Raw genomic sequence first — 27,713 nt, forward strand, 5'->3', positions numbered from 1 at the left:
GAATCCAATTCCTACATCCAGAGGATCCCACAATAGTCCAAATCCTTGTGTAGGGTAAACCTATGTGATAATGGCTTCCTTCTTAAGCATTGCTCTAGAGATCACTTCATTGTGCACAACTTAACTCCATATAATGAACTTACAAAGACTATTAGAGCTCGTTGAAACTTTTAGAAAGAAATAAGCTATTAAGGTCATGACAACAACGTGATTTGTCCAGAACGAACATGAATCAGAGAGCTCATGAATCAGAGAGCTGGTAGCCTTGGGGAGAAAGTGAGTGAGCTTTTGCAGATAATGATCATAATCAATATGGCCAATCAATTTATCCAAGACTTAAGTAAAAGGGCATATAATTCAATGAACAACAGAGCTTCAACCGATATGAAAATCAATGAACAAAATATCAGTAAAAGCAAGTAGTCTAACACTTCCCTAAGTCCAAAAATAAAATAGTGTCTAAACAATTTCATTATCTGCATACCTGTTTGTGGCTAGAACACAAATGGTATGAACTTGTACCTAACTTTACTGGCATACTCTGAATAACTCTCTCCAAAAGTCTCAACCATTAAAGCCTCCTCCAATTTTGCTTTCTGCTCATAATACATTAAACAAACTGCTAAAACAAATAGTGAGCTCAGAGGTGCTCTAAGTGCAACACAATAAGTTGCAAACAAAAGCATTGTAGATGCATATATTGGATGCCGAACCCATCTGTATGGCCCAAATTGAACGACAGCAGTTGGCACCACTACCTTCTCTGAATACTTTGCAAGATACAACGTTGAATTATATTGCATCAATAAAGTTGCCACAACCAATATCCAAACTACAACATTGCTCCAACCACCTGGAATTCGATGAAGTTCTGGCCCTTCAAATGCAGCAAGCCAGTGCCCAACCATGACTCCAACACAGAACAAAAGGCGATACCATTTGGGCGGGTTCACATCCCACTTAGGATCATGTGGACGAGCATAATAATCTCCATACAATCTTTTTCTTACACTAACATTGAAGAAAAAGAAATAATGGTATACAAAGAAGAAGACAAAGGGCCAACCTTCGAGATAGCCATTAAAATATGCAGGGGGTACTAGAGTTAGCCAAGTGAACACTGAAGTAACAATAGCGAGTTGCTCTATAATGCTTGCTTTGCCAATTGAATGCTTTCGAAAACAATATAAACCATAAAAAGCAAGGGCTACAGCTACAAACCATGGCCAGAACATCCAACTCCAGCTAAAATACATCCAAAAGAAAGGGTTGAAGACCAAATTCACAGTCCATTTAGTAGCTGCAATTGCTATGGAAACTATACCAGCCCATTTGAAAATCCTTATAGGGGTCAACTGAGAAAGACTTGTTTTGAGAGAATCAAAGGAGAGGTTTTTGAAGGGTTTTAGCAAAGGGTTTTGAGAATCTGAGCTAGCGGTGTTGGAAAATGTGCATCTGAGAGGAACCAAAAAATGGGTTCTTGTTTTCCGAAGTGGTGATGGCGATGGGTATGAAGCAAGATTGAAACTTGATGGGTTTTGGATGGGTTTGAGGCTCTGGTGAGAATAAAAACCCCTGCTTTGACAATGTTTGTTGAAATGCCTGCAAGAAACTATTCGGTTACCTTTCGAATTGAAGCTGAAAGGAATTGTTCTTGAGTGCAGTAACACTGAGGCAGTTTCCATGGATTGTTTCGAACAAGAAAGCTTGAAAACTTTTATGGAAATCTAAGGAAAAACATATCTCTCTTTTTTTTCTTCAAAGATAAAATGGAGAAAGCACAGTTTAGTTTAAGCTTCCGCAGCCATTAGCAATTCGCAGATTAGTAGCGGGTATGATGGATCCTCCGCCCAATTACTAATTTAGGAAAATGGGCACATCTCATCTCAATGGCCCAATTTGTTTTCTTGGGTAAACCAACGGCCCAAATTTTTTTCAAATAATTTTGCACTATTGATAATTAAATGGATAAAATTCTCTTACTTTTAACTTTTAATCATAATTTCATGCAAGTTCATAAGTTTTCAAAATGAACAATAAGACTCAAAAGTGCAAACACTGATAACAAAAAATATGAAATAACTAAAATACTTTTTTTCTCTTATTTTTAGGACAAAGAGCACCCTAGAGAGAATTTTTTACAAGAGAAAAAAATTAAAATGAAAAATTATAATTTATATAAGAGTAATTTTTGAAATTAATAAAAAGTAAAATTATCTTTTTAATATTATCACATCATCAAAATAAAATATTAATAGTTCACTAACGGTTAAATTTATGTCTTTTTTGAAAAGAAAAATTAATAGACATACTTAAAATTATGATTAAAAGTTTAGAGGTGAGAGTATTTTATTCTAATTAAATATTTAATATTTATCCAATAAAAATTTACTAATAGTTGAGCATTAGAATTAAACATCATTTTCTCTTTTTAAGTGTAAGTAACACTATACATTAATTTAACAAATATGAATACTTATCTAAAGATAACAAAAGATTTTTATAGATAAAAGTGTGTCAGTTTTGCATGAAAATAAGTTCTTAAATGCAAGCGATCTCTACTCTAAAATTCAAAAGGTTGTCACGTTATCATTTTAATAAAATAAAATTAGTTCTTAATTATCTTTAATTAGTACTTATCCTGTAATAGTAAAATAATTTGGCAGAAAAGAAAAAAGAACAACCTATTCAAATGAACAACAATAACAATTAAAGCTTTCTTATTAATACTCTCAATTGAATTAAAAAAGAAAGATAAAGATAAAATACTTTAAAAAGTCTTTATATTATTAAAAGAAATTTAAATAAGTCATTATTCTTCCATTGTATTTAATCAAATTTTATATTTTTATTTTAAATTAAATAATTCTTGATTAATAATTGATTAATTACTGTTCCTTAAAAGATCACTTGTCATTTTCTATCAAATGGTGTTGATATAACGAATGAAAATATTATATGATCATATTATCATTAAAATAACATATTAGGTCAGTACTACGTAATATAAATAATAACAAATACTATTTTGATCAAAACCTCTATATTTTATTAAATGAATTTATCGAAGAGTGTTTCATAATTGGTCATAAATAAACAAAATTCAATGATGTAGTAATTGGGTTACATACCTAAAAAAAACATTTGGAAGGTTACTTCACTCCTTTCCATCACCTTGCCATAACTAACATGAAACGAGGATCTTCTCCTCCAATAAACGTCTATCTTAACTGAGCAAAAGGTGAATCGTGTGCGATAATCATTGTATTTTATTGAAAAAGAATTGAGAGGGCTCAACTTGTACCTCAAACGAAGGAGTACTCCATGAAAGCAAGACTTGAAGAATATTAGACTTAAACAATTAATCAAACATTAGTTATAATGATTTATTTAAATTAAAATAAAAATAAAAATATAAAATTTTAATTAAATATAATAAAAAAACAAAATCTTATTTATTTATTTTGAATGGTTCAATAGTTTTTGGTAAAAAAAAACTGTACTTCCTTTTTTTTTCAAATTAAAATTTTTTTAATAATTAATTAGGTATTTATTCATTTTATCTAGTTTCAACTGTCAAAGTCTCGTACAGAAACCATGGGCTGGCTGGCTCTTGTTTGTGTCTTGTTTGCCAAGGAAATCTAGGAATAAGAACCTAGCGCATTTGCTGACCTCAATACAATACAAACCAGACCAAGAAAATTCGTTAACAGAATCATAAATATCTCGCGCCCAAACAAGCCGTATATATCATCTTCCTTCCCCAAACAAAACGCTTTTTTTTTTCTCCAGCTTCAATCCAACCCAAAACCCTGCTACAGCAAAAAAAAAAAGAAAAAAAAAAAGAAAAGCACTAACGTTATTTACTAGATCGTTTCTTTGATTAAATCCATTTTTGGTTGGTAATCATCTGATTTTTTTTTTCTACCATAATAATACTTTAATTCCTTAAATCATCAAAATATGATATTTTCTAAGCTAGGCCGTTCATATCCCCGATCTTCTCGTCCAAGGGTAAGTTATTTATTTTTTTCCAATTAAATTTCCTTAGTTCAATTTTTTTTTTTATAATTTTTTAAGTTTTATTTTTTAAATTTATTTGTTGAATAGAATTTATTGTATCGTGGCGGAGGCGGTGGCAGTTCCGGAGGGAGGTCGCCAAGGTTGAGCGGAAACGTAGATGGACTAAACAGGGAATTAGGGTTTTTGAGAGGTTATTTAACTTCGATAGGAGCTCCAAAGGAGTTTAATTCCAAGGCTTACTTATCAGATTTAAATTTCGTTCTTGCTAACCCTAGAATCAGTCGCTTTTTCTCAAGTGAAGCCCCAAAGAAGAAGAGTAAGCCAATATCACCTTTTTGTTTTTTTTCTTTCGTTTTTCAGTATTCTAGGTAATAAATTGTTTAATACTAATTGTTAGTGAATGTTACCTTTATTAGGTTTTGCTAACGAAATTGAATCATTTTCTTTTTAAAATGTATAATTTGGAGGGAGATGTAATAAATTCTTCTTATTGTTTTAGGCAAAATGGCTTGTTCTTTAGTGCTAAGCAAGTTTAGAGATTAGCATTTTGGAGATTTTTACATTGAGTTTTCCATAGTTACATTTGATGAGTTAATGAAGATATAGGGTTTAGCATTTTTATATTTGCATTGGTTTGAACTTAGTTGTTACCGTTTCTTCTTGTTTTTTTTATGATTTTCTTTTTTGCAGATTATGAGAACTTTTACCCTAAGGAAAAGAAGGAAATTCCAAAGCAAAATGACCAAAAATCTGACTCCAAAGGTGAGTACATATCTCCCTCCCTCTTTGTTTTCAGTTTATAAATCTGTTTTTTGAGCCAGTTTTTCAATGTGGGAGTGGAAAAATCAATTTGTGAAGATGTTCCCAAGATATTGGTTTTAAATTCTTTTCTAAGAGAAAAAATGCTGTTGATATTCTGTCCCTAGAACAGTTAGGATTGGAGAAAATGAAGTGTGGTGCCATTTATTATAAAGCTGAAGACAATAGTAGTATTATCTTTCTGGACTGTAGTTCTATGTGGTTTTCCCTTTACAATCAATGTTACATGAGAAGCTTAAAGATTGGATGGAATGATCTCTTCTAGGATGTTTGTCTCATCCCTGCAAGTTCTTAACTATGTTTGCGGTGGCTTATTAAAGTATAGTACTAAGACTACCAGTTTTTTGCTATTTTCCTTTGTAGGAGTATTGTCTATAAATCTACCTCTAGGTTGCCTGCAAGATATCTTACAAAGAATTTTTGCAATTCTTCTTACTTTGTTTTTCTTTCCAATTTCAGAGAATTCCAACACAGATGACCAAGGGAATTTCCAGGAAATGTTCCTGAAGCTTTTCCAAAATTTAATCAGCCCTTTGTTAGTGATTGCACTGTTACTTTCTTACTCTCCTTTGAGTGCCAGTGAGCAGCAACAAGTAAGTGGTGCCCAAATATTTCAGCTTTTTTGATTGTCTGCATAGTTATGTGGGTTAACTTTGACTTTGATTTGATAATTATCCTTCCAATGCTATAAGACTTTTCATATTTTGAGGTTAGGAATTAGATTGTAATAGAATTTTGAGTCATAATTAGAAATGATATAAGCATATGGTAAAAAGCCTGTTTGTTTTCTTTGTATGGACTTTGTAATTTGTTTACCGTATTTTCCTCCTTTTTAATTAAATCATTTTATTGGAAAATATGTTTTGAAGCATCTGCATTTGTGATATATTTGGTTTTGGTTTCTGGATTCTGGAATTGGGAATTATGTGGATAAAAATATTAGCCACTCAGGACTGAGTTGAATGTCACCAACATGAGTTAACTCAATGCTGGGATTGGGAACCTTTTCAAGTTTTGTGGTTGCGCTTCATTTGTTACTTAACCAGACGGAACTCATTCAACTCATCTAAGTTGCATTATGGGACTGATTTTTTTTTTTAATTGCATTTCTAAATCAATGGAGAGGCTTTATGAGGAAAGATAACTCCTTTTCTAATCTATTCGCGGTAAAGCTACTTGCTTGTCTAGAGTCTATATGCACTACTTGAGTTGCTTATCATGCTTGTCTTGGAGCTGTGTCCAGCTTTCTTGAAAATTGAGTTGTATGCTTGATTGGGTTTCATCCATTTTTGGGATCAGTTTTAGACTTCTCATACTCACTTGACATATCCTTTTGGTGATATTGTCTTGAGAATCTTTTAAATGGACCAATCTGACTCAACCATGTGATGTAGTATATACTATCACTGACCAGTTTGGAAATTTTTTTTTTTTCATTTGTCCACATTAGTTTGGTATTGAAATATAGGCAGGTTTATCTATTTTCTAAGCTTTTGTTCCTATGCTGTGGAACTCTTTTCTTGCAGATTAGTTTCCAAGAATTCAAAAACAAGCTTTTAGAACCAGGTTTAGTCGACCATATAGTTGTTTCTAATAAGTCGGTTGCAAAAGTGTATGTCAGAAGCACACCATACAATCAAACAAGTGATGATGTTGTCCAAGGGCCTGTTGATGGTACTTCCGCTAGAGGACACGGAGGTCAATATAAATACTACTTCAATATTGGAAGTGTTGAGTCTTTCGAGGAGAAGTTGGAAGAAGCCCAAGAAGCATTACGGATTGACCCACACGATTATGTTCCTGTGACATATGTCTCTGAATTGATGTGGTACCAGGAGTTGATGAGGTTTGCACCAACATTATTAATTCTTGGAACCCTTGCATTTATGGGGCGTAGAATGCAAGGTGGATTGGGTGTTGGAGGAGGTGGTGGTAAGGGTGCCCGTGGAATTTTCAACATAGGGAAAGCCCATGTAACCAAAGTGGATAAAAATTCCAAGAATAAGGTTAGTTTCTGTTCCTTATACTAGTGCTTAAAAAGAAACACCTGAATCTGAAAAAATTTCCAGTTTTTTTTAATGTTTTATTACCTAAACTTATGGAGCTGCTTTAGCTTTATGTTGCTAGAAATGGAATGGTACTAAAGTGTTATATTCCTCTCTTTCCTGTTTCTGGCACTCCAGGTCTATTTCAAAGATGTAGCTGGCTGTGATGAGGCCAAACAAGAGATCATGGAGTTTGTGCACTTCCTTAAGAACCCGAAGAAATATGAGGAACTAGGAGCAAAAATTCCAAAAGGTGCTCTTTTGGTTGGCCCTCCAGGTACAGGAAAGACCCTCCTAGCAAAAGCAACTGCTGGTGAGTCGGGTGTACCTTTTCTATCTATATCAGGTTCTGATTTCATGGAGATGTTTGTTGGTGTTGGACCATCCAGGGTGAGGAACTTGTTCCAAGAAGCAAGACAATGTGCTCCTAGCATAATATTTATTGATGAGATTGATGCAATTGGTCGAGCAAGAGGGCGTGGAGGCTTCTCAGGTTCTAATGATGAGCGTGAAAGTACGCTTAATCAATTGCTAGTAGAAATGGATGGCTTTGGAACCACTCCGGGAGTAGTTGTGCTTGCTGGTACTAATAGGCCTGATATTTTAGACAAAGCTCTATTGAGGCCAGGGCGATTTGATCGTCAGATTTCAATAGATAAACCTGATATTAAAGGACGTGAACAAATATTTCAGATCTACTTGAAAAAACTAAAGCTTGATCATGAGCCATCATTTTACTCTCAAAGACTTGCAGCTCTCACTCCTGGATTTGCTGGAGCAGACATTGCAAATGTTTGTAATGAAGCTGCTCTAATTGCCGCAAGGAGTGAAGGGACACAGGTCACGATGGAACATTTTGAGGCTGCCATAGACAGGATCATTGGTGGTCTGGAGAAAAAGAACAGGGTAATTATCTCTTGTCTATGTGATTAATCTAATAATTACTTTTCTGTGGTTGTCTTTCTATCGATGGCAGTATATTTATTGTCCTTGAGAAGATTGAAATGAAGTCTTATTCATGTTCACTTTTGTATGTTGTCAGTGGGGAAACACAAACTGCAACTTGTTTCAGTTAAACATTGCCTTTTTTCTGGTTGTTAATATGTAATGGTGATCTTTGCATTGCATTTTATGTTTAGAGATAAGATAAATAACTTTATATCAGCTTTTTGTGTGTGGCCTTCTTATTTTCTTATACCCTAATAACCCTGTTCTTCTGTGTTTCAAGCAGGTAATAAGCAAACTCGAACGAAAGACTGTTGCTTATCATGAATCAGGTCATGCTGTTACTGGCTGGTTCCTGGAGCATGCTGAACCCCTCTTGAAGGTGACAATTGTTCCTCGTGGAACAGCAGCACTTGGGTTTGCCCAGTATGTTCCAAACGAAAACCTTCTCATGACAAAGGAGCAGCTTTTTGATATGACTTGCATGACCCTTGGTGGTCGAGCAGCTGAACAGGTAAATTTCAAATTTAATATTCCATATGACTTTGGGTGGGGTGCAAATAGAGAAAAAGAATTCTTGAAAATAGTTGACTTGAATGCTCCCCCAATGGTTGTTATTTATTCACTCACCCAATATTCTATCATTGGGGCATTTTTGCTCCCCATCCTTGTGAATGAAACTGGAAAGGGAAAATTAAATATGAAATGTGAAAATAGCATCCAGTCTTTCAATGACAATGGATATATATATTGAGTTTTTTTGTTCTTCTTTTAATTCATGATCAGGTTTTGTTGGGAAAGATATCAACAGGAGCGCAAAATGACTTGGAAAAGGTGACTAAGATGACCTATGCCCAGGTGGCTGTTTATGGTTTTAGCGAGAAGGTAGGTCTCCTCTCTTTCCCTCAAAGGGATGATGGATTTGAGATGTCGAAGCCATATAGCAATAAGACGGGGGCTATCATAGATGGTGAAGTTCGAAAGTGGGTACGCAAGGCATATGAAAAGACCGTCCAACTTATAGAGGAACATAAAGAGCAAGTCGCTGAGATTGCTGAGTTGTTGCTCGAAAAGGAAGTTCTTCACCAAGATGATTTGGTTCGAGTTTTGGGTGAAAGACCATTCAAATCAAGTGAACTTACAAACTATGACAGATTTAAGCAAGGGTTTGAAGAAGAAGCTAATAAGAGCATGCAAGCCCCAGAGGTTGGAAGTGTGGAAAATGATGGATCAGCACCCCTTGATCCTCAGGTTGTCCCCACTTGATCATTGGGGTTATTGTTATTGTACATTAAGTTCACAAATTGTTTCTGATTTTTCCTTAACACAAATTCTTTTTTCTTTGTACAATTGCCATTAATGATCTTCTTCAGTTGTATATCATTTAAGTTGGCATTACTCGTTTCATTTCATGGATACCTAATAAGCTTAGAAGGAATGTTTCTCTCCCTTTTTCGCCTCCAAATTGTACCATTAGCTTGTTTGCATTATTGCTATATTAAGGCTTAGTTTTGTTTAAAGAGGAGTCTCACCGAATCTGATGCGTGAAGATAATTTGTTTTATTCTTCCTTCCTTGTAGCATCAAACGTGTTGTAAATACAATTTTATTAATAATAAAAAAGGAATAAGTAAATATAAATAAAACGTGTTATATTATTCTATTTCAGTTCATTAGTCAAACACGTGATTAAACCCTGATTCTATTATCTTAATGAGATTATGGAAAGGCAAACGCATCATAGGCAGCCCATGCCTAGCTAGTCATATTCCTTTATATTTCGGGTAGAAACTTGACAAAAGTGTCAATATCTAGAAAATGATGGAAGGAAAATTTAACTAATTAAAAAGAAAATGTAATATGCTCTTAATTAGAACAATTCCTACTACACGAAAAATTAGTTGAATTCCATGCCTAAAAAATCTTTTATACTTTCCTTTAAGTCATAACCGTTTCACACTAGTATGCCTCAATTATTGCTTATGGAATATGATAATTAATTTTAGGGGTTGAAGAAATAATTCATTATGAAAATGCTTGATGAATGGCACATTTTTTTTATTCATAATTCATTTAAGAAATGCACATTCATGTTACATGTATACGTACAAATTGTAAGTTAATCCTTCAAAGCGAAAAACACGTGTTAAAGTAATTCAAGCGTTGTGCTTGCAAAAGGAAATTTTATTGGCAAAATTCAGTGAAAATTGCTTAGAGGTTTAGTAGTGTTGGCAAATTCCATCTGGAAGGAAAATGTTTTCAATTTGTCAGAAACATTTATGACATGAATTATAGTTCCAAAGACCTGGAAATGAGCTCCTGCTTTTTCTTTCAAACCTGGGGGATTGTGAGCAGGGAAACGGTTGCACCTAACCCTTACAAAAACTAAAGAATTGTGAAAGGGGTCTTTGTTTTAACTGTCGTCCTCAACTTTGTCCTGGAAGGTCAAAAGATGTTACCAGTCAGTGGTCTCCCATCCTCTTTTCATACTCCAGGCCCAATCAAACGGCAGGAATTATATGAGTTTCCTGTCTCTTTCCTTGACGATGTTTCTGATTTCTATGGCTTTCTTCTGCCCTTTATAAACCCCCATCTGCACTCTCTTGTGATGTATCTTCGCATTGTAGTTTTGATATATCCTTCTCATTCTCATTGCCAATTTGTTCAAAGTTTATTTGGGGTTTCATTTCGTTCAGGTGTCAAGTTCAGGTTCTTATTAGTTCTTAAGGTTGGTATGGTTGTTCTTTTGCTAATATTTTCTGATAAGTTTGGTTGAGGTCACCGATCAATCTGTCAGTGTGCGCCTACCTATTTGGATTGATGAACAAGTGGTTATCAAAGTGCAGGTTTTTGATACCTGTAACTTTGGTCGTCGCAAATCTTTGCGATTGTTGCCATGGAAACATTTGGCAGTGAGAGGTTGTGATTGCAGCCAGGTGCTGCAGCAAACTCTATTGCGAAATATATCTAGGCAGAAACATTTAATAAAGCTGCAAATGGAATTGGCTTTTCCAGCAGAACAGCCCAACAATTTCTTTTCCTCTTGCTGCCTCCAATGCTCTCCCTGTTGAAGCAAGCTTTTTGGAGAACATGCTATTTACCTATAATACTATGCTATTGATGCTGATAGAGCTAACTCTGTCGGTGAGATAAAAAAAAAAAAAAACAGTTGTGATATTAGCAGCTTTCTCAATTTTTTTTTTCATTTTTCAGTTCAAAATGGAGCATGAAAACAAGTATCAGCTTGTTGCAGCAGCAAAATACGAGTGTCTTCTCTTTGGTAAGTCTTTCTGCAGTATCAGATCCTTGTAATTCTCAAAACTGGAAAACCATTGAAATATGTCACTAACAATTCTGAATATATTATCTGTCAGATGTGGATGATACCCTTTATCCTCTGAGTTCTGGTTTGTCCAAGGCATGCACCAAGAATATCGAAGGTATTGCATACCCGATTTTCTAGTTCCCAATAGGTTTGCTAATTGGGTTTCCTTTTCTCTTTCATACACATATTATATATTCTTTCTGCTTTCAATTGTGCAGAATTCATGATTCAAAAGCTTGGAATAGAAGGAAACAAAGTCACAGAGATTAATCGTGTGCTATACAAAAATTATGGGACATCAATGGCTGGTCTCAGGGTATAGTCTTACTCTTCTTCGGTTGATTATAATGGTTCCCAAACTATGATGACGGTGAATGAGTATTATTGTGTTTGTTCATATGCAGGCTGTTGGTTATAACTTTGACTATGATGACTACCATAGCTTTGTTCATGGGAGATTACCCTACGAGAACCTGAAACCTGATCCTGTCATGAGGAGTCTTTTGCTTAGCTTGCCAATTCGCAAAGTTGTAAGTTTCATTGCCTCAAAACAATCAAACTAATTATTCATTCATCTGGAAACCTTTTTGTCATCATTATTGAATTCTTTTCCCTCCCCTTCTGAAACAGATATTCTCTAATGGAGATGACGTCCATGTGGCTAAAGTTCTAAGGAAACTTGGTTTGGAGGATTGCTTTGAAAGGGTGATAAGCTTTGAGACACTTAACCCCATCAATGGAAGCAGTACTTCAGATGGAGAAGACAGCTTGAAGTTGAGAGCCTTAAGTGCTAAAATTCTTGATGCCACCAATTTGCCTTGCCAATCAGCACTTCCAGAAAGCCCAATAATCTGCAAACCATTTGAAAATGCATTTGAACAAGCCTTCAAGATAGCTAACATCAACCCTCAAAAAACAGTAAGATAAATCAAATCTTCTCCAGGAAAATTACTGCACAAATAATCAGCGGCTGTATATTTAGCTTTCATTTAAGGTCTCTAGGATTATAAACGAGGCTCTGATGAATTCTTGATCTAACAACCCTTTCTCCCTCTTTGCAGCTCTTCTTTGACGACAGCATCCGCAACATACAAACAGGAAAACAAATAGGCCTCCACACTGTGTTGGTAAGTTGTTACAGAATGTAGAGATAATTCCAGGAAGACTTGTATTATCTGATTCTTGCAGAACTGATAGTTTGATTTTTGCTCATATCCAATGCAGGTGGGCACTTCCCAGAGAACAAATGGAGCAGATTATGCATTAGAGAGCATACACAACATCAGGGAAGCACTCCCAGAGCTGTGGGAAGCAGATAACAAGAAATTAGAAGGTGTAAGGTATTCTGGAGAGGTTGCAATCCAGACATCAGTGATGGCCTAGCTGCTTCCTGATCAACAGCAAAATGTCAAAATCAAAATTTCACAAAATTTCAACTATCCCTCTTAACATTTTGTCTCCACAGCCACTTTTTGTCCTCAATGTGGAATTTGTATCTTTCACTTTAACCATCAATAAAAAGTTATCTTTTCTTGATTCAGTCGCTGCAACTTTGGACTTTTCCTTTCTTAATTTCGTGTCCTGCAATCTGGGCTACACCGACCATCTGCTCCACTTTATCTTGTCTCTGAAATGTTAATAATTGAAATATACTTCATTTATGAAAAAGCAGACTTTTTAATTTCCCTTTCCTGGCCTGAAGTTAAGAATCAAATATGTAACATGTTTAACAAAGTATTATTCTTGCATAATATTTTTAAAAAAATTTAATTATTTTAAAAAAATTATTATTTCAATCAAATTTTTTGTTTTTCCGATTTATAATCAATAAAGTTTTTACAATTAATTATTAATTAATGACATGTCATGATGTTAATGTGTATTAGGGTGTAACGTGACATATTAATAAAACAAGCAAACCTTTTTTTTAAAAAAAAAACGTCATGGGTGATTTATGTGGCAAACCGTGTCGGCTTGCAACATGTGTTGACATCGGCTTGCAACATGTGTTGACATCAACCCATCGTCAGTTCGACTTTAATCGGACGCATCGAAGTCCCCAACATGTCACGTTTTGGTTGCACCACGTCAGCTTCCTTTTTTTGTTTTGGTTTATTGCAGTTTCTTCTAGATCGTGACTTCCCTTTCTGTGTTTCTCTCCGTTTCTTTTCTTTCTCCCAACGCTTCTTTAAACGACCTCCCTAACCCCTCCCCCCACTATTCAATGCCTTCTTAAACGCCATTGTTCCTCCCTTGCTTCTCTTTTTTCTTTATTTTTTTTGCTTTAATTAATCAAAAAGATTTAAAGGTTCTGTTTTTCTTACAGTGTCGATTACTTCGGATCTGGTAATGTTCGATTCTTTACATGTTTTGTTCTTGTTATCATCTTCTCTTTTCAGTTGAGTTTTGAGTTTGTTTGATGCTACATTTGTTCTTTCGTGTCGATTAAGGTTGTTTTCTTTTGGTTAATGTTTACGTATTTGATGTTTCAATGTGTTTTCTGTCATCTGGATATTTAAGACAATGATGAAATCTGTGTCTGAATTTGGGGTTTGTTTCATCAATGCAAAAACTATTTTGCTGATAAAAATGTTTGTTTTTCTTCCCTTCCTGAAATGGGAATTTTTTTTTTTTAATTTTTGAAGATTTTTGAATCTTTGTTTTGGGTTTTGCCTGAATTTATAGAAGAATTTAATTATTTTCTTGGTACAACTCTTTTTGAAGATCAAAAATGGAATATGAAGATCAGATCAATCAGGCCATTGACCCGAAATATGAATGTCTCTTGTTTGGTAAATTTCCTATCTTTCTTTTGTAACATACATCTCTTAATATGTAAAAATCCAAACTTTTCTAAACTAATCGTTATAATTTGTTTCATTTTTTGCTTTGAACCATTGTAAACAAACTTACAGATCTAGATGACACTCTTTATCCTCTGACTTCTGGTTTGTCAAGGGAAGTTACCAAGAACATTCAAGGTATTGTTACTGTTGTGTTGAAGGGTCTCATTATTTTGACAATTTGTTAGCTTCCTATTGGAATTCATAACCTTTTTTTTATAATTTTTTTTCTGGATACCCTTTTCAAGAATATATGCTCAAGACGCTTGGAATAGAGGAGGAAAAGGTTCATGAATTATGTGTTTCACTGTACAAGTATTATGGTACAACAATGGCTGGTTTAAAGGTAAAGGTTATCATAACATTCTTTTGAATATGAAGCTCTTTTGAGAATGTTTAAACTATAGAAAGATGACAGTTTTTTTTTTCTTCTCCAGGCTATTGGCTACGACTTTGATTATGATGATTTTCACGGGTACAGATTTTTCTAGCGTTCATTCTTTTATCTTTCGATGAGTTTATACATGGTATATGGTTCTTACTTGTTCTTGTCTTACAGTTTTGTTCATGGGAGATTGCCCTATACGATGCTAAAACCTGACCCTGTTTTAAGGAGTCTATTGCTTAGCCTGCCTATTCGGAAAGTTGTAAGATCCTAGCCCTCCATATGAATTACCATTTGTGATCATCTAGAGCCTCTCTTGTGACCATGTTCTGGTCTTGTATACAGATTTTCACGAACGCAGATAAGAACCATGCTGCCAGGGTGCTTAACAGGTTGGGATTGGAGGACTGCTTCGAAGGGATTATATGCTTTGAGACTCTGAATCCCGCAAACAAAGCCAACTCTTCTGCTGATGGTGCAAGATTCTTCTCAAAAGCCGGAGTTTTTGACATCAGTAGCTACAGTGCTCGTCCTGATTCTCACCTTGACCTTCCAAGTACTCCAGTTGTCTGCAAACCATTTGAAAAAGCATTTGAACAAGTTTTCGAGATTGCCAACATCAACCCCCAGAGAACGGTAAATTAATTAAACTTTTTACTTTTCAGACTATCCAATTGAGTCTAAAAACTTTTGTAGTGATTTTGAATAACTCCTACTGATGTTATGATGTCTTGCTTTTGCAGTTGTTCTTTGATGACAGCATCCGTAATCTACAGTCTGGTAAAAATATAGGCCTTCACACCGTGTGGGTAAGCTACTGAATATCTAATAACAAACAAATTTGCTGCCTGGTGATTTTTCCGTTTGGTTTTGCCTTCTTCCATAATTGGTTTGAGAATGGTTTTCCTCACTGGTTTCCCATGATATGCAATAGGTGGGAACTTCTCAGCGAACGGACGGTGTGGATTATGCCTTGGAGAGCATTCACAATATCAGAGAAGCATTGCCGGAGCTCTGGGAAGCAGATGAAAAGGCTGAGAACATCCGGTATTCTGGGAAGGTTTCTGTTGAGACAACGGTTAGAGCTTAGATCTTAGAACATACATATTTGGTGGGCCTTCACCATTCTCTTTGGAACATGTAAACAGTGTGGATCTTTGAAATAAAATTTGTGTTTTATTTAATAAAATTTGTCTCTTTCCCAACTTTGATAGTAGATAGTTGTATGACTGCTAGCATTTTGACCTGTTATGAGACAGCCTTGAAAACGGCCAACATAAATGTCCTTATCTTCCATTTCCCTACTAGTTTAAGCGCAAGGAACAATTAAACCCTTATCTTTCATGTGGAAATTATCTCAATTATGGTTAATATGGATATGGGAGACAAAGCTGTGTGGTATTCTTGACATGTAGACCTCAATCAAGTGAAATAAAAAGAACCCTTATCAAGTTTCTGGTGTGTTAATCTGGTTAACATTTAATAGCATCTTGGAGAATTTCATGTTTCATATTCAAAGGCGCTTATGTAGGTACAAAACAAAGCAGCTAATGTGATAGAACATATAGATCCTGTTAGGGAAAAAGGCAACTGCATCTGGGAGGGGGAAGAACGAAAGGAGAAAAACATAATCCACTAATATGTCATAAAACTGCTGATTTCCAACTTTATATATACCTAAATTTAAATAACTTGTTTATATACTCTTGCAAGTCTTTTGTACCCTTTACATTTGAACCATTCAAGTGCCCTGTGCCCATACCAATTTTTTGAATCAACTGAATATAATTAGTTAATTATTCAGTGGCAAAAAACCCTAAAGAAGTTTCTGAGCCCTTTTGGGCAACGGTCTTCAATGAACAAATGGGCTATTTGAAATCTCAACGGATGGACCACAGAAAAGTTTGAATGCGGTCATCCTCTCAGTGAATACTTTTTCCCTGTGAAGGCTTGAAACTTTGGTTCTTCCTCTTTAGGCGGCTCTCTACTGTTCTTCATGGCAACCTACAGAAAAAGCCAAAGATATGAATTGACTTTTTTGGGAAGTAAAATAAGAATTCTTAAAATATGTATGTGAATGAATTCAGAGATTTCTACCATTAAACTAGAATAGAGCGACGTACTTTTGTTGTTTCCTTTGGGGGCTGACCCCCATTCGAACCAAACACAAGCTTTCCAGAGTGTTGACTTGAAGTAGAGCTTGATGACTTGGAAGCAACAGTTTCATTGCCAGCATTTGAATTATGTTGTTTAAACAAGGGAGAGACAGGCAGTGCAGCTGGTTGTGTCAAGGGTTTGCCATCCAAGCGCCTTGCTGAACCACTGAACGGGCTAAACTTAGCAACCTTTTTAGGTGGCACTTCTTCAGCTGAAATATTGGTAGTGAGGTCATTTGTTGAATGGATCATTTGTAAATTTAATAGTCAATTTCAACCATGAAATTTTTTTCGAGAAACTAAAAACCGAAAAGAATAAGAGGATCAAACCTTCAGGTGGCATCCTTTTTGACCTTAGAGAGGGAACTGGCTGTTGTGGTTCTTTATAATCAAGAGGAGGGGCAAAGTCCACCTCACAATCAGTTTCAATAATACTGACTGCAGGGGAAGGTTTTGTTTCAACTATATTAATATAATACTTTTTATTGTTATAAGGGACCATGATAGTGTCACCAGTAGTTAAGCAAGAGTAACTCCTCAGTGTTGTTTCCAGGCTGCGAGCAAGCACAGAAAAGAAGGAATTTAAGAAATGAATGCAGATTGTTGTATTTGCTACTCATAAGAAATAGCCATGAAGATAAACTAACATTGCTTTGGGGTTGGAGATGTCTAAGAAGTCCATAGTGTGGGGCTGCAGCTTCACATAGGTTCCCTTTGCTAAGCTAGCATTTTTCACCTGCACAATATCTCCCTCTTGGAGGAGCATGTTCTCCATCATCTGAAAACAAAAATGCAGGGTGAGCAAGGAGAACAAAATCAACAAACACCATCTCTAAATCATGATATTAAAAGAACAAGGACAAGTAAAAACCATACCCAGTATGGTAAGTATATCATGCCCTCATCTGCAATGAACTCTAAAACCCCACAATGAGAAACTCGCTCAACAGGAGCATTAGTCAACTCAAATAACATTGGGTATTCGACATGCAGTGATGCTGGATAGCAAGATTGTCGTTAATATCAGGACAAAACAAGGCTAGCATTTGCATGTATTAACAGGGATAAAAAAAAGGAAGTTGAGTCATCTGCTTACCAAGGCGATCAAGAGCTGAGGCAGGCATAATAGCTGGAAATAACAAGCAATCATGATAAATTAGTCAATTGCCTTGAAAATTACATTTGGAAAAATTAGAGTGAGGTAGGGAGAGATAGAGGGAGAGGCATGGTGAAGAAGATCAACATACCTTTATCTCCCTTCTCCAGATGTGCCTGCAAATACTTAAACAAATTAGAATCAAAGTGGAATGAAATCTCATGGAACAACCAAGAGCACTTTAGTTGGATGATTCTACACCTCAATCAACCAAAGAAGACAATAAAAGAGTGCATGAGATCATCTACAGAATGCAGTAATAAAAGTTTAACCAACAAAAACCCTTTTTCTCCCTGTCCTGTATTCAAGGTGCAATCCTCTAACCTTGTCAATGAAAGAGACAGGGTAACATCGATAACATTGTTCAAATGTTGAATTGCCACGGTCCTGCAATTAAAAAAAAAAAACAGAAAAAGAAAAAGGATCAATTAACTGAGAATGATCACAATTATATGACAACTATAACCTATGCTAGAGGCAGCCTACAAGTTTGTCAAGCTAAACAGAATATCTTTCAAGCTTTTGATATATTCCGGGAAATACTGCTGCAACGGGTTATGATCAGTTAATGAAAAAGTAAAAACTAGTCATAGAAACAAATTGTTAAAATTATTATGATCAACGATCACATTGTTGTGATGAATCAATACTATCCAAACCAAATCGCCACTGGCTTTCTAAATTATATCAGATGACCATAGAAAACAAACACAAAACGAGAAAGAAAATAAATATAAATCACTAAACATACCATGATCACAAAGTTTTGAGTTCAATAACTTCTTCCAACAAGATCACCAGAAAATCTGCCACAAAAGAAGAAAGTCAATAAATCAAACAGATAAGTGATACATTAATGAGACAATAAACAAAACCGAGTTCCCATCATGATCAACCCAAACAACTGATTTAATACAAACGATCGACTCTTTAACATGCAAGAACAATCCCATCAAACAAACAAGGATGCTGAAAAAAAAAACAAAAAAAGACCCAGTTTTGAGAAAGGTGAAAAGATAAGAGAGAAAGCTAGAAAGAGGGAACATTGTGAATCAGATGATGACAAACATGTGAAAATAAAAATGGGTTTTGGGTTTTTGATTGAAAGTTGAAACCTTTGATTTGTTGTCTTTGATGGGTGAAGAAGACGATTGCCAAATTTTGTGTTTATATTGAAAGCTCTTTGCTTCTGCTTTTTGGCGTTCAGGGTGATTTATAAAGGGTGGCTTTTTCTTCCTCTACTGCCTTAGGTCCTAATGAAATTAAATTAGGACAGTTTTTGTCACGGATCATAAATTAAATTCAATCCCATGCAGGTTTTAGCTTTGAAAATAAAATTTAAATACGTTTATAAATTACAATAAATCACAAGTCCATATTTCAATTTTAAAAATAAAATTTAAATAATTTTATAAAACACGAACTTACGTTCCTAATTCAAAATACATATATGATAAATGGTGGAAGATTCATATTTATATACTCAATACTTACCTTATCTCTTATTGATATGAGATCTACGACATTCTACCCATCTATGTTTATATATCCAAAATTCATCCTATTTCTTACTAATACAAGATCTATTACATTCTACCCCATCCATGTTTATATACCTAAGATCCACCTTATTTTTTACTAACATGAAATCCATGGTATTCTATCTCACTTAATTATGCAATGCATTTATTGCACTGATTCTTTATTCGTAAAGGAGAAAGACTCTTATACTAATTCAGATCTACTTCAATCCTTGTATCTCTCGTGAGATCCCATATCAATAAAAATTTGAATCTACTTTGATATTACTTGCTATATGTAGAAACTTAAACCCAATCCTATGCGACTATAAGTTTTGAAAATAAAACTTCACTAAATTTATAAATCACATGCTTACGTTTTCAACCAAAAAGATATACTTGATAAGTGATAAAAAATCCATATTTATATACTCAAGACCCATCTTATTTCTGATTGATGTGAGATCCATTATTGTTCTTCTATCCTTGTTTAGAAAATGGAAATTGGTTTTTAATTATTTTCTTTTGTATCCAACATCAAAATCACTATATTTTTCTTCTAATTTGTATGATTCTCTTTTTTTTTCTTCATTTATAAGATTTCTTATACTTCTAGGTCTATTAGTGAAAAAAATTTCCTAATTTGCTTAATTTACATGATAAAATCTACATAAAGTATAATGTTCAGAGATATTAATGAAGATAAAAAATTTTTATTGACTCAAGAAAAAATGATTAAATCTCAAAAAAATATTTAATTAAAATATAATAAGCATTGGTATCATATGGAATTTCAGCTTAATGAGTGACCTTGACCAACTAGAAATTTTATAAAATTTTTTTTGCCTAGTACACTATGAATAACTTTTAATTTCGTAAAGATTAAACTATTAGCGTACCTAATAAAATTATGAAAATATTTTTAATTTAAAATTAATTTATTTATTCACATTCATTATTTAAAAAGTGTAGGTAAAATTGATGGTAAAAAGAAAATATGTATGCAATTTGCAATTGCAATGGCAGGGCTGAGTGGGCCTAGCTTTTGGGCCCACTTGGGCTGTAGACCTTAAGTTTCAATTCAAGTCAGCCTAAGAAAATGCAATTGGCAGCCCTAAATCAAACTCTTTTAGGAAAACAAAACAAAATCGTCCTCCCCTAAACCCTCGTTTTCCCTTGTTCTGTTTCCCTCTCACAACACTGCAACGACAGAAAAAAGAGAAATTTAACAAAAATTAATAATTTAATTATTTTTACTTCATAGCTTCAAAGCTCTTTATTTAATCTTGGAGGAAAATTCGGCGGCTAAAATGGCGAAGCGAGAGCTCTCCAGTACTTTGAGGGGCTTGAAGGTAAACCAACAGAACGAAGCTTATTCTTTCGTTCAAGTTTTTTTTCTTTTTGGCTTGAATTTTTGTTATACCAACTTGATATTTGAGCTGTTTTTTGCTTTAACTTATCTGGGTATTTATCGTTTTGTTGATTTTCCTTTGAATTTGTAGTAATAATTCTTTTTTGTGATTATGGAGATTCTTGAGTTTCTTATATAGCTACTTGAGATTTGAACTAGGCCTTGTGTTGATTCATCTGGCATTCCTTTATTTTGTTGATTATTTTTTTTTCCAAGTTGAAAAATTTCGAGTCATTAACTTATATGGGCTTTATTTATTTAATGCAATAATAGTTCATGCAAAGGGCAGCTCAGAGAGAGGAGAAAGTTAAGAAAGAAGAAGAGGTTAATCCTGAAGGGAGTAATACTATTACTAGAAAATGGTACAAAAATCCCACCTTTTTTTTTTAATTATCTTAAATCTGTTTAGTGTATTAAGTATTCTTCTTTCAGTTACTATATGCAATGAGCCTTTGACGTTAGGCTGCATCCAATATGATCGTATGATTACACACAGGAGGACAAGGATACGACTAGGTCATACTTTATATATAAATGAACTTATGCTTTAAGGTCAGAGGGAAGAATGGCCAATGTGTTTTTGTTTCCTCAGAATTGAAGATTCTTGCAATGCTGATCATTGAAATAGGGATGGGGCTTTTTTAGTGTTCAAATGGTAATATAGGGGGCTAGCAGCATATTGCCAATCTAGTAGGGATGCTGATCATTGCAATGCCTCCAGTATTTGGTGGTCAATCTTGATTCCCCCCCAATCTGCAGAAAGCAGAATTATTTGTGTAGATTTAAAATAGAAAACAAAAGAAGGGATCCCTGATAAATGGATTTTATAGGATGCAACCACTTGTGAGATCTGCTCACTTGTTTCTGATTTTTTCCTAATTTTAATTTGTTTAATTCCAATTCTGTATTTGCATACATTCAGTGTGGTTATTATGGAAGGGGATCCCCATCCAGGAGCAATTGTAGGACGGATGTCATTTCAAAGTTTCAATCCTTCTATTGATGTGAGTATAAAGGTCAAGTGACCTAAGAATTTTTCCCAATGACTATTCACCTTCTGTGCTTCTCTCGTGGCATCTGCCCTCATGTAAAAGCCTTGTCTTGGCAGAAACTGAATGAAGATGCATCAAATGTGTGTCAGCCGGATGCCTCTGGTGGAAGAACTTTGTCTAGGTGGGTATGTTTTTTTAAATTTTAACAGGTCTTGTGTTAATGTTCCGTTAATTTCCTGAAAGTTTTTGACGATTATTATGCACTTTGCGCTGGAATTCATAAATTCTTGTCTTAAGAAATGAAAAATTTTAATCAAAATGATTAACTCTTGAAAGGAAACATTTAGTCAATGGAAGATATATAGGCATGTTAAGTTGGAAATGCTAGTCTTCTGTAGCTTTACTTCAGATGGTAGGGTAAGTTGAATTGAGCACATGTCTGCAAAATATGCATACATTTAATCTTACTTTTTGCCCTTGGATTGTGACAGTGAAAACAGATCTGAATCTGAAGGAGCTGACTGCTCGAAGGTCAGCACATATAAATACGAAGGTAATGGAGACCTTAAAAGAAAACAGTCTGACGTAGTTTCTGAACCTGAGTATCCAAATAAATCACCAAAAAATGGTCATGGAGTTCAATCGTCACCAAGCAGCAGTAAAGCCTCCTCCCAAAAGCAGTCAAAGCGTGAGAAGCTGGACTGGAAACTTCTCAGGCCACCAAAGTCTAAGAGGTGATTATAATTAGGAAAATTATGTTCTGTGAGTCCATTAATACTTACGTCCAGGTTCCTATAATTAAATATGTAAACCTTGTTGTCATATTCTTGAAGCTCAGCTTTCTTAACTTCTCAAATTGTTTAAGTTAATTTACTTTCTTTCTCTCCCCCCGTTCACTACTGCATGTTAAGCATGAGACTCTTGTGAAGCAGTTTAAGTTGATTTACTCAAGAAGAAGCCAAGAATTTGATTTACAATGCTCAAACAGCTTGAATGAGCTTGGAGCTGTTTGTCTGCTTGTGCTGAATTTGCTCTCGAGAATACCTGTGTGCTAAGAAACACCAAACAATAAGTAAATTATTTGTGGTGCCAGTACAATGTCTTCAGTCCAACACATATGGCTATATGATAGTTATTTGGTTTCCATCTTTTAGTAATTTCAATTATTTGAAATACTGTGAGCCCTCTCATATCATCTTTCCCTCACTTTGGGAGCTTGAGTTTGGACAGTATCTAACCGGTGCATGAAGTAGTGTAGTTGCACCCTTCACTTCCCTTTGGTGCTGAGTGTATTTCTGATCCATGAATAATGATCGCAAAAAGATTGTCATCTCATCTCCATCATACCTGCATCTGATAATGATGCATGTAATCAGAGAACTGGTGAAGCTAAAAGAACTGCCACGGCAGGTTACAGTGAGAATTGTAATGGGTTTCCTCAAAATTGCGAATTTTATTTCCAGGTTCCTTTTGTTGTATGCTTATCTAAAACACAGCCTGTCGAGACAGCCTTCTAGTCGATCCCTGGAAAGACACTTCCCCACTCCATACGGAAAGGGAAAGAAAGAAAAGAAAAGGATTTGTTACCTACCTACCTGCTTGTTTTGAATGCAATTGATTTCATTTAAAATAGCACATTAGAATTAAGAGTTAAGAGCTATAACACACATCCAACCTTTGCTTCTAGGGGTTGATATTTTACAACTATACAAAATAGAATGGTAAGCCTACTGAATAATGTGATCGGGCTTCGGAACAAAATAACTAGGGAAACTAATCTGCGGAACCATTACTCGCCATCACAGTTAATTCCGGACAGGCTTCCAACATGTAAGGGCATAAATAACTCTGCCCTTCCATCCCTGCAGCATCCAGCGGCCATCCACATCTACAACAAAATCCCTGTGATAACTTGATCGCACCATATTCGTCACTTTCTTCAGGAGTTCCTGATCCAATGGAACCTGCTTGAACCCTGCCCTCTTAGTCCTAGACTGCCATTGCTTGTATGTCTCTGGCCTTTCAACCCTCTCAGTACCCTCGCATGCAATCACATTCATAATGTCCCTCCCAATCACCTCTTTCTCAAACATCATCCTCTGCGGATCTTCCCGAGAAACATTGGCTTCAAATATATCGAACTGAGCAGAGAAATGGAAGAGAGCCTCTCGGAACCTTGTGACGAAGAAGGGTGCGTTATATGTTCCGTTCGCGGCCCCATGGATGAATAATTGAGGATTGATGCTTCTGATCAATTTCAGAACAGTGTCCCTCGCACTGGTTGGCGCCACTGTGTCATCTGGGAGGTTCTTTAGCCGATACATGCAGTTGACGACGACCACTTCATCTTTATCAATCTTCAGTTCCTCAAGTTGGATGGTTTCCCATTTCTTAGCTATCACGTTGTACTCAAATGGGACCTGGAATCTCTCACAATACCTTTTCAAGCGACGCCCCGTCTCTTCCACCCTTTCTGCAGGTCGGAAACCTGGTTGTGGAAACTCGATACCGGTAATACGAAGCTTGGGAGGTCCATTAGCCCTTGCTGAGAGACGCTGGATGAGGCACGGCCATTGAAAGCCATAACAAATACCAAAATCAACGATATGGAGCGTCGTTGCCTTTTCTGCCACTTCCATTATCTTTTTATTTGCGTAAAAATTTGACATTTTCTTGAAGGGGCAAGCTAAAACATAAACTCCGTAAGCTTTTAGGACGTCGGCAGCCGAGGTCCTGTTGCTTAGCAGAGGTAAATACGATGGTGCCCCATTGCCAGCCAAACGCGTCTTAAGGGCATTAGCAAAGTAATGTGCCAATCTTTGGGTTCCATCTCCAGAAGCAGAAGAGTGCTGACTTATCTGTTTCAGCAGCTCATTCGCAGTCCTTTGGTCATTGATGGTCACAGCTTGTGCACATTGAGTAAGGAGACTCCACAAATCCACCACTTCACTTTTCTTGCCGTTTTTCTTTTTGCGTGTTGTTCCACCGTTAGACCCTTTTAGCTGCGAGTTCCCATTGAAAGAACATCTTGGAGAGTAATCATTTTCACCTTTGCAGAGCAGTACATCGTCGAACATATCTGATTGCTCTGAATCTTCAAGAGAAATTGCAGATTGCTTGTTGCTCCTACCTTCTTCCAAATAATCATCGTCCTCACGCTGATAATTTTTCCTTCCCCTTGATCCTGATGGTGATTGATACCTTCCATCAGAAACTGAAGGCCTTGATAGGTTGCTTTCTGGAGCCAAAAGCGCCTTATCACCATTGAGAGAGGACTTACTTGCTTCTCCAATCCCTGTTCTGAAGTGCCTAAGAGACTCTAACGTGGTCTCTCTTTGTAAATCTGGCACTAAAGAGGTTCTTTCAAGAGAATCAATAAGAGAAGTTTGAATGTAGGAGGACTTGACTTCACCTGGACTATATTTCCCACTCGACTCAACCAAGCTGGTGGCAGTAGTATATCTGTTACTGCTACCAGTACTTGATCTCTCGGTGAGATTATCATCTAGGTAGTAACCATTTTGACCGGTACATAGAGAGAGAGGATCGGCTGAAAGTGGATACTCGTGGCCAAGGGCTTCATAGAAGGATTTTTCAGCAGCTTGGAGAGCTAAGCAATCCTGCAACATACAGGTCTTTTCATCTATGTCTTCTTCCATTAGCATCTCATTGATGTATTTGAGCATTTCATTGGCAAAAGGAATATTGTCGAGAGGATGTCCGTCTGAACTCACGCCTGATGATGAAGCTGAATCAACAGGAGAGTCTGGACTAGTCGGAAGGGAAGGTGGATTTGGAACCATTCGCTCAGGGCTCTCTTTAAACCCATTAACAAGGTTGTGATTTGAATACACCGGTACTGAACCATGATCAAATTTGAACCCATACATGGAACTAGGAAAATCTTGGAAAAGGGTATCCATAGAAAGTTGGAAACCTATCTGATACAACAAGACCCGACTGAAATTGGATCAGAAAAACCTAAAAATCCGACCTACCCTCCTGTCGATTGCCAAGAATCCTGAGGAAAACTAGAAGAGAAAATGAATATTTCAAAGATCGGTAAGAAGAATTTAATGGACTGGACAGTAATTGAAGAGATATAAATGAAAGAATTGAACGAACCAACCAACACCGAAACGAAAGAGTAGTCAAAGGAGCTAAGCAAAGAACCTGGATAATTCCATAGTTTCAAGAAAAAAACCTGAAGATGCTCTTTCCTTAAAAAGGTCAAGCTGTCGAGCATTCAGAACGAACCTTCTGGGAAAGTACAGTCATGACAGGGCAGCCGCCAACTTGTACTCACCGTTTTGAGACAGATTTTAGTGCCCCTGGAGTCAAGGAGGAAACTTATAATCATATTGACTTCTTGAAACAAAAGTTGCTTAATGCGCAAGAGATTTGACCAAGTGGGGAACGCAAAGTTGTCTGGGCATCGTGAACGTGGGTCAGAGGTGGCACGTTGTGTCCCATGACAATGACCCGATGTAGATTTCTTTGTTCTTTTCCTATTAAATATAAAATCAACGAAATTACTTTGATACGTGATAAAGTTAAAAGTAACTTTCAGGAAAACATCCCGTGATGCTAAATATGAGATAAGAAAAACTAACATATAACTGGTTGCCTTTTTTTATTTTTCTCCCAAAAATTATTTTATTATTCTTCAGTTACCTAAGACCGCTGTGGACCTATCACCTGAAGCCACGGGCACCTCTCCCCTGTCTTTCTTCTTTGTATCGAACCTCGGGTAGGGTTCTCCTTTACATTTCTATGGTGACAAGGGATTTTCTCTCTGATACTAGTATTTTGATAGGTGTCCTACTACCATAATTCCCAAGAAACGTGTTCATCAAAATCTTAAAACAATGTAACAGTATTATGAATATATAAATATTTATATGTGAGTGAATTAGATAGATGATTTTGTAAAAGATCTTTTTGGTTAAGGAGAAATAACATGTTGTAATGAGTGAATCGAGATGCGTTAAAAGGAGACAGAGAGGAAAACTGGAGCAGTTCTTGAAGTGGCTTTGGGTGGCAGGTGGTGATGGATGAGAAAAGGTGGAAGAGGTGACGGCTAACGACAATTGAAAAAGTTGAAAAGAAAAAATGCTTGGAGGAATATTAGAGAGAGCTTTTCAAAGTAATCTCTGCTGAGTGTCTCTAAAAAAAAATCCCTTCTTACCTTTCAAGTTCTCATATTTATACTGAGTAGGAACACTTTCTTAGGAGTTGTTTAGGAGAGCACGTTCAATAATGGGATAACGTGTTTGTCATGAAAAAACAATTAAAGAACGATTTACAAGATATTAAAAGAATGATCATGTAATTAGGTAGTGGGCGTAAGTTCTGGATAAATGGGGTAGTAGCATTCGAAAGTACTTCACATGTATTTTTAAGAAGTAAGGAAAGAGAAAAGGGTAAAGCACATTTACTTCAATGAAAGGTTAAGAGGAAGTCCTCTAAACTATTTTCATATCTGAGTTATCAAGTCAAACTCTCTAGAACATCCCAAATATGAAGGTAATTCATGAATACTGTCACTTATTTTGAGTTACTTTCACTTTCCCGTACAAATAGCTATTCTATGTTTGTTCTTGTGTACTTCTGTGCTTGTAAGCTCTTTGGGTGCTTTTATGTTTGGAACGCCCGGGGCACTTCTGTGCTTGGAACGTCTTTGGGTTTATACACTTGGAACACCTTTGGGCATTTATGGACTTGGAACTCCTCTGGGCATATATGTACTTGGAACACCCTTGAGCGCTTCTGCACTTGGAACACCTAGGCGCTTCCACGGAACACCCTTTGATGCTTCTGCATTTAGAATGCCTCTGGGTGTTTCTGCGCTTGAAACACCCTTGATGTAATTTTTCTGTAAAGAGTATTTTAAAAAATAATAATTAACCAAAATTGGGTATTTATAATTTTAAATTTATATAGTGTGCTTTAAGAACATTTAATATCATTTTAAGCATTTCAAGAAAAATAGATAAGATATTTCAATTTCACATTAAACAAGTGAAAAAATCTTGATAAACTTATGAGTATGGTATACCTTATTAAGTTAATTTTTTAAAAAGTTGTTAATAGT

At 35.7% G+C, this 27,713-nt stretch overlaps 7 protein-coding genes across 8 annotated transcripts; 4 read left to right on the forward strand and 3 right to left on the reverse strand.

The window, feature by feature from the left end:
* On the reverse strand, window positions 305-1,825 carry LOC18590659. The gene has a single exon (XM_018126597.1). It carries the CDS (start codon window positions 1,683-1,685, stop codon window positions 495-497), a length of 1,191 nt encoding a protein of 396 aa, XP_017982086.1. The 5' UTR covers window positions 1,686-1,825; the 3' UTR covers window positions 305-494.
* On the forward strand, window positions 3,604-9,297 carry LOC18590660 (ATP-dependent zinc metalloprotease FTSH 10, mitochondrial). Its single transcript, XM_018128085.1, has 8 exons — window positions 3,604-4,014; window positions 4,111-4,339; window positions 4,714-4,785; window positions 5,302-5,435; window positions 6,369-6,848; window positions 7,026-7,793; window positions 8,119-8,346; window positions 8,619-9,297. The coding sequence occupies exons 1-8, from the start codon at window positions 3,964-3,966 to the stop codon at window positions 9,096-9,098; spliced, it is 2,442 nt and encodes an 813-aa protein (XP_017983574.1). The 5' UTR covers window positions 3,604-3,963; the 3' UTR covers window positions 9,099-9,297.
* On the forward strand, window positions 10,249-12,696 carry LOC108663187. Its single transcript, XM_018126719.1, has 8 exons — window positions 10,249-10,559; window positions 11,045-11,111; window positions 11,206-11,271; window positions 11,375-11,472; window positions 11,561-11,686; window positions 11,787-12,074; window positions 12,218-12,283; window positions 12,381-12,696. The coding sequence occupies exons 1-8, from the start codon at window positions 10,284-10,286 to the stop codon at window positions 12,537-12,539; spliced, it is 1,146 nt and encodes a 381-aa protein (XP_017982208.1). The 5' UTR covers window positions 10,249-10,283; the 3' UTR covers window positions 12,540-12,696.
* LOC18590661 (uncharacterized protein C24B11.05) lies at window positions 13,297-15,721 on the forward strand. Its single transcript, XM_018126577.1, has 9 exons — window positions 13,297-13,502; window positions 13,881-13,948; window positions 14,072-14,137; window positions 14,248-14,345; window positions 14,437-14,474; window positions 14,559-14,646; window positions 14,730-15,020; window positions 15,128-15,193; window positions 15,319-15,721. Exons 2-9 carry the CDS (start codon window positions 13,888-13,890, stop codon window positions 15,472-15,474), a joined length of 864 nt encoding a protein of 287 aa, XP_017982066.1. The 5' UTR covers window positions 13,297-13,502; window positions 13,881-13,887; the 3' UTR covers window positions 15,475-15,721.
* LOC18590662 (ubiquitin fusion degradation protein 1 homolog) lies at window positions 16,003-18,920 on the reverse strand. Its single transcript, XM_007016310.2, has 10 exons — window positions 18,812-18,920; window positions 18,448-18,502; window positions 18,021-18,083; window positions 17,788-17,812; window positions 17,637-17,669; window positions 17,417-17,538; window positions 17,188-17,318; window positions 16,871-17,094; window positions 16,508-16,752; window positions 16,003-16,388 (listed from the first exon to the last, which is right to left on the reverse strand). The coding sequence occupies exons 2-10, from the start codon at window positions 18,448-18,450 to the stop codon at window positions 16,299-16,301; spliced, it is 936 nt and encodes a 311-aa protein (XP_007016372.2). The 5' UTR covers window positions 18,451-18,502; window positions 18,812-18,920; the 3' UTR covers window positions 16,003-16,298.
* LOC18590663 lies at window positions 20,318-22,714 on the forward strand. Its single transcript, XM_018127921.1, has 5 exons — window positions 20,318-20,568; window positions 20,901-20,989; window positions 21,550-21,631; window positions 21,736-21,800; window positions 22,111-22,714. Exons 1-5 carry the CDS (start codon window positions 20,527-20,529, stop codon window positions 22,355-22,357), a joined length of 525 nt encoding a protein of 174 aa, XP_017983410.1. The 5' UTR covers window positions 20,318-20,526; the 3' UTR covers window positions 22,358-22,714.
* On the reverse strand, window positions 23,222-25,944 carry LOC18590664 (scarecrow-like protein 14). 2 transcript variants are annotated; one of them, XM_018127920.1, is made up of 2 exons: window positions 25,793-25,944; window positions 23,222-25,650 (listed from the first exon to the last, which is right to left on the reverse strand). In XM_018127920.1, the coding sequence occupies exon 2, from the start codon at window positions 25,540-25,542 to the stop codon at window positions 23,425-23,427; it is 2,118 nt and encodes a 705-aa protein (XP_017983409.1). In that variant the 5' UTR covers window positions 25,543-25,650; window positions 25,793-25,944; the 3' UTR covers window positions 23,222-23,424. The 2 variants fall into 2 exon arrangements, with proteins under 2 accessions (XP_017983409.1, XP_017983408.1); XM_018127919.1 differs by having other exon boundaries at window positions 25,749-25,815.

The sequence above is a fragment of the Theobroma cacao genome, chromosome 9 (assembly GCF_000208745.1).
Source record: "Theobroma cacao cultivar B97-61/B2 chromosome 9, Criollo_cocoa_genome_V2, whole genome shotgun sequence".
Classification (NCBI taxonomy): Eukaryota; Viridiplantae; Streptophyta; class Magnoliopsida; order Malvales; family Malvaceae; genus Theobroma; species Theobroma cacao.